The sequence below is a fragment of the Cherax quadricarinatus genome, chromosome 26 (genome assembly GCF_038502225.1).
Source record: "Cherax quadricarinatus isolate ZL_2023a chromosome 26, ASM3850222v1, whole genome shotgun sequence".
In the NCBI taxonomy this organism is placed as follows: domain Eukaryota; kingdom Metazoa; phylum Arthropoda; class Malacostraca; order Decapoda; family Parastacidae; genus Cherax; species Cherax quadricarinatus.
This window is the reverse complement of record NC_091317.1, coordinates 32,086,702-32,099,129: the sequence shown is the minus strand read 5'-3', so window position 1 is coordinate 32,099,129 and position 12,428 is coordinate 32,086,702. Positions and strand designations below refer to the sequence as shown.

The 12,428-nt window shown below is 38.2% G+C and overlaps 1 protein-coding gene across 2 annotated transcripts in view; it reads right to left on the bottom strand.

Moving 5' to 3' along the window:
* The window catches only part of car (vacuolar protein sorting-associated protein 33A), a 56,346-nt gene that overhangs the window by 12,371 nt on the left and 31,547 nt on the right, over nucleotides 1-12,428 (bottom strand). For both annotated transcript variants that reach the window (XM_070088892.1, XM_070088893.1), the window contains exons 5-10: nucleotides 11,508-11,625; nucleotides 10,808-11,095; nucleotides 7,054-7,208; nucleotides 5,371-5,624; nucleotides 2,892-3,028; nucleotides 204-326 (exon numbers count right to left, since the gene is read on the bottom strand). In XM_070088892.1, the coding sequence (XP_069944993.1) occupies nucleotides 204-326; nucleotides 2,892-3,028; nucleotides 5,371-5,624; nucleotides 7,054-7,208; nucleotides 10,808-11,095; nucleotides 11,508-11,625 (1,075 nt within the window). The remainder of the gene's footprint in view (nucleotides 1-203; nucleotides 327-2,891; nucleotides 3,029-5,370; nucleotides 5,625-7,053; nucleotides 7,209-10,807; nucleotides 11,096-11,507; nucleotides 11,626-12,428) is intronic.

Genomic DNA, 12,428 nt, shown 5'->3' with positions numbered 1-12,428 from the left:
TTCGTACTTTTGGTGTTGTTACCATCAAGAAAAGATTATCATTTCATAAGAAAAAACAATTTTTCTTTTTTTTTTAATTATTCAACTGAGAGCAAGTTTGTGAGCAGGCCGCCTTCGACAATGAAAGGGTTAACTTACAGCTGTGCTTGGTATGACTCTAATATATAAGGTTATAATATACAAACACAGACTGATAGTTTTACCTTGATCAACCCTTGTTGTTAAGAAGCGGAGGGCAGCAATTTCTGAGTAGGTGCAGCCTCCTATGAAGAACACCAGTGCTGTCCCACCTTCTCCTCCACTTTGTACAGATCCTCCTGAACCTCCTGGGTGGAAATATACAATATGAATGCATTAAAAAAGAAACGGTAAGTAATGTAGACTAAGAAGTTATAACTAGTGGTGAGAAGTGATATGAAATGCTACAGAAATGAACACAAGGATATCATGAGATATACAATTATAAGAGGTGGGCAACAATAATATAAGGATATTACGAGTACTGGAAATGGGAAGTACAATGCCTGCACTTTAAAGGAGGGGTTTGGGATACTGGCAGTTTGGAGGGATATGTTATATGTATATCTTTATACATGCTTCTAAGCTGCTGTATCTGGGCACTTCTGCAAAGACAGTGATTATGTATGAGTGAGGTGAAAGTGTTGAATGATGATGAAAGCATTGTCTTTTTGGGGATTTTCTTTCTTTTTGGATCACCCTGCCTCGGTGGGAGACAGCCAATGTGTGGTGTAAATATTATGCAGAAAATTCGGAGTGTGGAAATTAGGAAAAGGTGTGGAGTTAATAAAAGTATTAGTCAGAGGGCAGAAGAGGGGTTGTTGAGGTGGTTTGGTCATTTAGAGAGAATGGATCAAAGTAGAATGACATGGAAAGCATATAAATCTATAGGGGAAGGAAGGCGGGGTAGGGGTCATCCTCGAAAGGGTTGGAGAGAGGGGGTAAAGGAGGTTTTGTGGGCTAGGGGCTTGGACTTCCAGCAAGCGTGCGTGAGCGTGTTAGATAGGAGTGAATGGAGACGAATGGTACTTGGGACCTGACGATCTGTTGGAGTGTGAGCAGGGTAATATTTAGTGAAGGGATTCAGGGAAACCGGTTATTTTCATATAGTCGGACTTGAGTCCTGGAAATGGGAAGTACAATGCCTGCACTTTAAAGGAGGGGTTTGGGATATTGGCAGTTTGGAGGGATATGTTGTGTATCTTTATATGTGTATGCTTCTAGACTGTTGTATTCTGAGCACCTCTGCAAAAACAGTGATAATGTGCGAGTGTGGTGAAAGTGTTGAATGATGATGAAAGTATTTTCTTTTTGGGGATTTTCTTTCTTTTTTGGGTCACCCTGCCTCGGTGGGAGATGGCCGACTTGTTGAAAAAAAAAAAAAATACAACTATAAGAGGCAGGCAACAATATTATAAGGCAAATATGAAAACACATTACATTAATTTAAGACAAGTTTAAAGTACTGCACTGTATATAGTAATACTGTAGAGTACAAGTTATACAATGCATAAAAATAAAATAAAATTATATTCATATTTTTTTAACACACCGGTCTTACCTCACCGAGGCAAGGTGACCCGAAAAAGAAACACTTTCACCATCATTCACACTATCACTGTCTTGCCAGAGATGTGCATATACAATAGTTCAGATGTCCCTCCAAACAGCAAACAACCTAAACCTCTCCTTTAAGAGTGCAGGCACTCCAGGACTCCAAGTCCAGCTAACCAGTTTTCCTGAATCCCTTCACAAAATATAACGTTGTTCACACTCCCACAGCTAGTCAGGTCCCAAAACCCATTTGTCTCCACTCATTCCTCTCTAACACGCTCACACATACATGATGTATGTCCAAGCTCCTTGGACATTCTTTACTAATTAACAAGAGGGGTTAAAACTGGATGTGAAAATTTCACAGACTTTAAAAGAGGGAACAGTGCTATAGTACTAAGAAATAAAGTAATGAGACATAAAGCATTACTTCACTTATAAATACATTTACTGGTACTCATCCTCAACCTTACAGACATATCGTCATACATTGAAAATGCACACCAGAAGATCACGAATGTAACATGTGTCAAAAGAGAACTGCAGACTTACTCACAGCCAGGCTTGCAGCATGAACATACATCATGCTATAAAATACAGTGAGCAAATAAACTATACAGGAAATGATTTTCATATAATGTATAAAAAGCAATATAAATGTGGTAGGCACAATTAAGTACCCCACACTATACTCTATATAAAATAACTTTTCACAATGAGGTATTTTAACAAATTCATACACCAAATCACTGTCTTTCTCTACATTGAAATTCCACATTAGTGCACAGTGATTTTTCATGTTAAAGAGCTCAATGGAACTTGATTCTCAGTCTCCAGCCAACAAACACCATGAACAAGATATATCCTGCAACTATATGAATATACATTAAAGTATATATGAAACAAGTGGATTGTGGTAGGTATAACTAGGCACACTACATCATGTTCTGCAAAATACTTCTTGTTACTCATGTTCTGGGAATATAGTCTATAGTCAATACTAATCCTTATCTATACCATGAATATAACGAATATTATATTCATGGCACAGTAAAATGTCAGTGTGAATAACCAGAAAGTAGTAACATGTGAGCAACTGCTATGCAAACATAGTGTGGAGTGCCTAATTATACTACAGTAACCACAATCAAATCATTTTATACACACTCTGCTAAACATGAAAATGAACTTCAGTGGAAATATATTGGTGTGTGTGGAAGAGTACTGAGACACGCTGGAAGCCTGGGTTCAAATGCTGCAGTGCTCTTTGTTGACACTATTTTATTGCATTATCAAGTAAAAAAGACAAAAAGTATTACTTCTCTGCCTAAGGGCACTAGGAAGCTGCTGCGTCTCAGTGAGAGTTGGCCCTGGCAAAAGTTGAAGGACACCAGTAATCGCACGCCAACCTGGCCACTGCAAGAACTCCACTAATCGTGCACTCAGTGGGGCATACCTGTGACATAACATGTATTAAAACTGCAACTCATGAAATTGTTAATAACACTATTGCAAACAAATCATGGAACAGGTGAAGCTTAAACTATGACAAGTGAGTCCTAAACCTCACAGGCCAGTGTGTTAATCACTTGGCCAGGTGGCACTAATAAGATTCATCCAACAAGATATATTTCTACACACCTCCGGGAGGATAGCTTAGGCCCCACTGGGACCCAGGCCAAAATGAAACATCTCTATCCTTTATCACTTCTTGCAGTAATTCCTCAAAATATTCTTTTCAATCTAAGCCACATTCACAGTAAGATGTAACACTGAGTGGAGGCTATGTACATGACATGATATTCATGTAGAGTTGAATACACATATGTATATGACATTCTTGTACAGAAGCTGTTATTATTATTTTTATTCATTTTTAACACATCGGCTGTTTCCTACCAAGACAGGGTGGCCCGAAAAAGAAAAAATTTCATCATCATTCAGTACATCACTGTCTTGCCAGAGGCATGCCTACACTACAGTTATAAAACTGCAACATTAACACCCCTCCTTCAGAGTGTAGACACTGTACTTCCCATCTCCAGGACTCAAGTCCAGCCTGCTGGTTTCCCTGAATTCCTTCATAAATGCTACCTTACTTACACTCCAGCAGCACATCAAGTCCTAAAAACCACTTGTCTCCATTCGCTCCTGTCTAACACGCTTAAGCACGCCTGCTGGAAGTCCAAGCCCCTCGCACACAAAACCTCCTTTGCTCCCTCCCTCCAACCTTTCCTAGGCCGACCCCTACCCTGCCTTCCTTCCACTACAGATTTGTATACACTCAAAGTCATTCTATTTTGTTCCATCCTCTCTACATGTCCAAACTATCTCAATAACCCCTACTCAACCCTCTGGATAATAGTTTTGGTAATCCAACACCTCCTCCTAATCTCCAAACTACGGATTCTATGCATTATATTCACAACAGACATTGCCCTCAGACATGACATCTCCACTACCTCCAGCCTTCTTCTTGTTGCAACATTCACAACCCATGCCTCACACCCATACAAGAGCATTGGTATAACTATACTCTCATACATTCCCCTCATTTCTTTCATGAATAAAGTTCATTGTCTCCACAGACTCCTCAGTGCACCACTCACCTTTTTTGCCTCGTCAATTCTATGATTCACCTCATCCGTCATAGACCCATCTGCTGACACATCCACTCCTAAATATCTTAACACATTCACCTCCTCCATACTCTCTCCCTCCAATCTGATATCAAATCTTCTGTTACCTAATTTTTTGGTTATCCTCATCACCTTACTCTTTCCTATATTCCCTTTTAACTCCTTCTTTTATATACCCTACCAAACTCATCAACCAGTTTCTGCAACTTCTCTTCAGAATCTCCCAAAAGCACAGTGTCATCAGCAAAGAGCAACTGTGACAACTCCCACTTTGTGTTAGATTCTTTATCTTTTAACCCCACACCTCTTGCCAATACTCGAACATTCACTTCTCTTACAACTCCATCTATAAATATATTAAACAACCATAGTGACATCACACATCCCTGCCTAAGGCCTACTTTTACTGGGAAATAATCCCCCTCTCGCCTACATACTCTAACCTGAGCCTCACACTCCTCATAAAAACTTTTCACCACTTTCAGTGACCTACCTCCTATTCCATACATTTGCAACATCTACCACATTGCCCCCCTATCCACCCTATCATATGCCTTTTCCAAATCCATAAATGCCACAAAAACCTCTTTACCCTTATCTAAATACTACTGTTCACCTATGTGTTTCACTGCAAACAGTTGGTATACACACCCCTTAACTTTCCTAAAGCCTCCTTGTACATCTGCTATCCTGCTCTCTGTTTTATCCATAATTCTATCAATAATAACTCTACCATACACTTTACCAGGTATACTCAACAGACTTATTTCCCTATAGTTTTTACACTCTCTTTTGTCCCCTTTGCCTTTATACAAAGGAACTATGCATGCTCTCTGCCAATCCCTAGGTACCTTACCCTCTTCCATACATTTATTAAATAAAAACACTAACCACTCCAAAACTATATCCCCGCCTGCTTTTAACATTCCTATCTTTATCCCATCAATCACTGCCCCATGCACTTCTCCCACACTCACAACAGGTTCTTCCTCACTCCTACAAGATGTTATTCCTCCTTGTACAGAAGTAAAAGCATGAATTTTAAACCAAACATAGGCAATTCTATAAGTAATAATCATGCTAAGATATAAATTTGTTGAAAGTAATTAAGCAATTTGAATTTAATGAGGTGCTAGTAATGAATTCAAAGACAACCAACCCTGAGTGAACGTAAGACATGTCTGTGGGATCATGCTCACTGACATCATCTACTGTGAGCTGCATAGTCTTGCGGATCGTAGCATAGGTGCTGCGTCCTTGTTGAATGTAAAGGAGACCAGCTTTTTCCAAATTCTCTAGAGTGAGGAAATGTTCAAATCCATAGGTGTGTATTATATCTCTCTTGTAGTGCTCCAGAACCTTGGGCTTGAAGCCACTGTTGACTATACACTGCAGGCAGATTAACCTCAATACCTGTACCAACAAAATAAAAATTTGAATGTTTGTTTCATCACATGTTTCAACAGCATTTCTGACAGTGAAATTTGTAATGATAGCAAGTTGTTTTACTGGGATCAAATGTACTGTTATTAATATATTAGTTACTGGACAAAAGGAATTTATTATGAATGAACTGGTTTCAAGTTAGTCAATGAATATGTAGATCTTCAAATAAAGTCTTAAGATTAATTCAAGCTACTAAAATGGCTAGATTATTCACACAGCAATTTTAAGGAAAAGTAACAAAAGTGTAAGGTTATAGGCGGTAGAACAATTAGTCATAGATGCTTATAGAAGTACACTGCTCAGTAAATTAGTTAAGCTTCTTCTGAAGAGGACTGTTTCCTCTAAAGAAGAACAAGTCACGACACCATGGCTGGAAAAAAAAAAATTAGCCCATAATTTGGAGAGGAAAATATAACAAATGTTGTGGTCTGTTTCAGATCATTATTGAGTCATGATCTGACAAAGATCCAGAAGGAACAAAAACTGTACAAAATGTTTCCCCTTCATATTGTAGATTAATAGTTATATGCATGATGCAGCACTAATTGGTGACCTTCTGCTGAATACTTTCCCATTCACTATCAATATTCCTTTACTTATGCTCTTCCCTTCATGTTTCTTTCATTTTACTTAAACCCACCCACCCCTACACAAAAAAACTTAAGTTTAGGAGGCAAAAAGTGCAGTGCCTGCACTCTGTAAGCTGAGTAGGGATGTCATGGTTCAGTTATTTGAACTGAAATGTCTACACACTTCTAGTAAGATCACTATGGAATGTATGATAGTGGATGTGTTTCCACCTCTCAAACCACCCCGCCTTGGGAGAAAACGGTCAGTGTGGTGACAAAACAGCATTCACATAGACAATCATCTTAAGAGTATATGTTGGATTAGCATATCAAAGAGGTAGTTGGCCGTCATTTGTGCTGAGAATAAGAATAACTTCCAGTAAGGTTAAGAATTTCCTTAGAAAACATATACAGGACTGTATGTCCACTAGTGCACATACATGTGCATGCAAAAGTAAGAAAATATAAAAAAGTATAGGTACATATTACATGTAAGGGAAAACAAAATGGGAAAAATGGTTAATACAAGAACTAAGTAAAGATTGAGAAAGTGTATCAAACAGGTATATGATTCTGCAATATATAATTAGTGGCTTTCTTTTGTGCCTACCAATGTTTTATTACATGTAAACTACTGCATCTGTACTGCATAATGAAATAAATACTGTACTGTATTGTACAAATGACAAAAAAAAAATCATAGGACAGGCACCTTGTTGCTTCTGTCAATGCCATAATACTTAGATATTCAAGCCAGATCAGTCTCCTGCAAGGAGAATTTGTCAAAGCATTCACAACAAAAGTTGTATCATTCAACATTCACTTACTGTATTGAGAGACTCCTTCTGTGCTATGCAATCTTCTATAAAAGGGCTTATCTTATCAGTGTCTAGCCCTTTCAAAAATTCTTGTTCCATTTGTAATGCAGGTCGAAAAATACCTGATGCTATTTCTTCCTGAATTAATTCAGCAATTGTTGTATCTGAGGAAAAAAAAATATTTTGATATTTGGAACTTCAATGTAATTTTTTCAAAACACCTCATGATAAATATTCTTTAGTTACTGTAAATAAAGATTTATAAACTTTTAACTGCATTTCATACAATTCTCCCAAGGTGTCATCTTAAATGAAAATAAAAAATGCATATACAGTAATTTTTTTAAAACACTGGCCATCTCTCACTGAAATAGGGTGACCTCCAGAAAACTAAACCAATTCACCATCAATCATTCAAAGTCTTTTATTGCCCCACTGGCCATTTCCCACCAAGGTAGGGTGATGCAAGGAAGGAGACTCATTCATGCATTCATTCATTAGTCATCCTTAAAGAAGTGCACAAACATCACAATTCCAATGATCCTTCAGAACCACAACATTTCCACTTTCCTTCAGAGTGCAGGCACAGTACTTCCCACCTTCAGAACCACAACATTTCCACTTTCCTTCAGAGTGCAGGCACAGTACTTCCCACCTTCAGAACCACAACATTTCCACTTTCCTTCAGAGTGCAGGCACAGTACTTCCCACCTTCAGAACCACAACATTTCCACTTTCCTTCAGAGTGCAGGCACAGTACTTCCCACCTTCAGAACCACAACATTTCCACTTTCCTTCAGAGTGCAGGCACAGTACTTCCCACCTTCAGAACCACAACATTTCCACTTTCCTTCAGAGTGCAGGCACAGTACTTCCCACCTTCAGAACCACAACATTTCCACCTTCCTTCAGAGTGCAGGCACAGTACTTCCCACCTTCAGAACCACAACATTTCCACTTTCCTTCAGAGTGCAGGCACAGTACTTCCCACCTTCAGAACCACAACATTTCCACCTTCCTTCAGAGTGCAGGCACAGTACTTCCCACCTTCAGAACCACAACATTTCCACTTTCCTTCAGAGTGCAGGCACAGTACTTCCCACCTTCAGAACCACAACATTTCCACTTTCCTTCAGAGTGCAGGCACAGTACTTCCCACCTTCAGAACCACAACATTTCCACCTTCCTTCAGAGTGCAGGCACTGTACTTCCCACCTTCAGAACCACAACATTTCCACCTTCCTTCAGTGTGCAGGCACAGTACTTCCCACTGCCAGAACTCAAATCTGTCTAACTGGTTTCCCTGAATCCTCTCATAAATGTTTCCTTACTCACACTCCAACAGCACATCAAGTCCCATTTACTCCAATCTATCATGCTCACACATCCCTACTGGATACTCAAGCTCCTATCCATCAATTAAAACTTTCTTCACTCACTCCCTCTCACTCTTCTTGAGACTTCTCTAACCCCGTCCTTCCAGCCACCTTGCATATATCCACCCTCTTGGTCAACCTATGCTTGATATATATTAGATCAATACATGTCATTATATGACTCATAATGACATGAAAATATTTTAAATGAAGGACCATTTAGAGATAATGAAAAAAATGCCTCTTCCCAATACCAATTATAAATACAGCCTCTCCTCACTTAGCAATGTACTCATTTACCGACGACTCGAACTTACGATGGGCTCTCTGACCAGTATGCGTACCTAAATAATGTATATTAGAGCTGATTTCCTCAATTCTGTTTATTACAATATACAGTAAACTACTGTATAAACATTTAAAAATATACCAAAAATGTTATAAATAGTGCAAAGGTGACATTAAAACAATATCAAAGATGGTTGACACAAACCCACTACCATTATAGTATGCTCCTCACTTAGCGACGAATTTGTTTACAAATGTGGTCTTGGAAACGGAACTCTGTCGTTAAGTGAGGAGAGGCTGTATTAGTTCCATAACATTTAATGTGCTTAAGATATTCCACAAGTAAATCAAATGCAAATGCTATTTTTTTTATTATTAACACATTGGCTGTTTCCCACCAAGGCAGAGTGGCCTGAAAAAGAAAAATTTTCACCATCATTCACTCCATCACTGTCTTGCCAGACATGCACTTCCACTACAGTTATAAAACTGCAACATTAACACCCCTCCTTCAGAGTGCAGGCACTGTACTTCCCATCTCCAGGACTCAAGTCCAGCCTGCCGGTTTCCCTGAATCCCTTCATAAATGTTACCCTTCTAACACTCCAACAGCACATCAAGTCCTAAAAACCATTTGTCTCCATTCGCTCCTATCTAACATGCTCAAGCATGCTTGCTGGAAATCTCAAGCCCCTTGCACACAAAACCTCCTTTACCCCCATCCTCAAACCTTTCCTAGACTGACCTCTATCCCACCTTCCTTCCACTACAGATTTATACACTCTTGAAGTCATTCTATTTTGTTCCATCGTCTCTACATGTCCGAACCACCTCAACAACCCCTCTTCAGCCTTCTGGATAATAGTTTTGGTAATCCCGCACCTCCTCCTAATTTCCAAACTACGAATTCTCTGCATTATATTCACACCACACATTGCCCTCAGACATGGCATCTCCACTGCTTCAATCCTTCTCCTTGTTGCAACATTCACCACCCATATTTCACACCCATATAATAGCGTTGGTATAACTATACCCTCATACATTCCCCTCTTTCCTTCCATGGACAAAATTCTTTGTCTCCACAGACTCCTCAGTGAACCACTCACCTTTTTCCCTTCACCAATTCTATGAGTCACCTCATCTTACATAGACACATCTGCTGACACATCCACTCCTAAATATCAGAATACATTCACCTCCTCCATACTCTCTCCCTCCAATCTGATATCCAATCTTTTGTTACCTAATTTTTTTATTATCCTCATCACCTTACTCTTTCCTATATTCACTTTTAATTTTCTTCTTTTACATACCCTAATATGCTATGACATTAAAAGTGTAATAAATCATTTTAAATAATGAATTTATTTAATCTGTTTGATACATACAAGTATACCAAATGTAATTTCAAAATGCTGGATGCCTTGAGATAAATGGAAATGGCCTGACACTGTTGGATAATATTAGTTCTCTAACACTAACCAAGGGGCTGCACATCCCAGAAATTATACAATAAATTAAGCTAATACAACTGTAATAAGAAACAAAGAGCCAACTTATCTATTTGCTTTATTTTTTAAATTCAGGATTTTTCACCACAATTTGTCGCTTTTTTAACCAAAGTAGGAAACACATTTACCATCATTCTCTAGCTGTCCTTCCAGAAATGCATGGGAATCACAATTCAGATGATCCTCTCACCCAAAACACCCCTACCCAAGAATAGTTAACATTAAAAACATTCATGGATAAAAAGTTACAAACGTAGCTCCTGTCAACTGTTAATTATGTAGTAGTAGGAGAGCAATCACACTGATAGGCAGTACTGTCCTGTGATTGGTGTCAAACAGAAGGCTTTTACAAGTTTACCACTTGGCCAGAACTGATGTTCTTTCCTTTATCTTGTGACCACGTAGGATTGGAGAATAATCTTACAAACGTCTACTTACATTTATTATCAATACCTTCATGTGTATTTCTGGTAATACAGTATAGCGACTTTCTAATTTAGAAGGCCTAGTGCGAGAACGAGCCGCAGGGATGATGATCCTTGGAACCATTAAGAGGTAGTAGTAAATCATGTGCTCAATACTCACGTGTGGCTACTGACTGCTTGTACACCTCCATCTGAGGAATCTTCTGAACAAACTGCTTTAACTCTCCTACAGTTTTTGCAGCATGACGTTCCTCATACTGAGCCACTACAGACTTAGCATGGCGGGACAGGCGTGGTCCCACTGCTGAGAAGTTGCAGTCCCTGATCTCTGCATAAAGTACTTCTGATGAGAACAGTTGCACTGTTTTAGTTTCCATAAATGAGTCATCAGATGTATTAGTGTCTGAGCTAGTCTGTGCAAACTTCTCACCCGGCAACTTCACAGTACCTAAAATTATTTTAAAAAATTACAACACTCATCTCGCATTTCGCATTAAAATACAATAGTCATCCTTAATTACTACTTACCAAAACATAATATAATGACATCAGTTAATAAGACAAATATGTTTATTTTTATTTACAATTAAGAGACTTCGACAATCTTATATTCTTCAATTTTCAGTATACGTATCACTTAATCTGAAAGTTAAAGTAAATGTACTTACTCTATGTTCAAATTTTTAAATATAGGAATACGAGTACAGTATCTCCTGCATAATGAATGTGATTAGGACATAAAGAATAAAAAGGCACAATACTGTAGTTAGAACACAACCCACACATTCATTCTCCTATGTGCAGGCTATTCCTGTATGATTATAACATTTTAAAAAATAATACATAGACGAAAAACTTACCAGTAATGATGCCATAAAACTGGTCTATGAGGCCATCATATGTTAGCTGTGTTGCCAATGGTGTGATCAGATCAACTGACCGATCAATAAGGATTAGCTGATCTATTTGTGGGGTTACCTGCAAGACAATAAGTATTCAATACTCTGCATGTCTTAAACCTGGATGAAAACATTTAAATTAACAAATACATGAGTGAGAAAATCCATGTAGTGAATACCCATTCATGTGTAGCTAGTATTAAATTACTAGCATACTAAAAACATGAGCACAAACTCATATCATATGCAAAAACCTAGCCTTAACCTCAGACTAACTTCTTTTAAATATATGAATACATTGTGGCAGCTATGCCTCTTCTCCCTAGTGTTTTAATGGTATTCAAATCTCAATTTTTCAAGTGGTCACCCTGCCTCAGTGAGAAATGGCCAATGTATTCAAAAAAAAAAAAAAATCAAGGAATTCTAATTTATAATGCCATTATTTCGACTGATAATCATAACATTTCTCTGATCTAAATGGTGTCATCTTCTGAGGTACATAATACTCTATTTTTAACAACAACTAACTCTACTGAAATCTCGCTCATTATCAAAACACTAAAGAACAAGGCAGGAGACCTAAATAACTTACCACCACTTATGAATAATAAAGTTTCTCATATACTGTCACCAATTATTGCAACTCTCTTTAACAAATCCATTGAATCTTCCATCTTCCCATCTATTCTCAAGACAGCAAGGGTTACCCCGATCCTCAAAGGAGGTGATCCAAATGATTTGAACAACTACAGGCCTATATTGAACTTGCCCCTTCTATCTAAAATCTTTGAAAAATTAATTCACAAACAAGTCTATTCCTACTTAGTTTCCCACAACATAATCAACCTGTCAGTTTTGATTCAGACCGAAAAAAAGTATGAA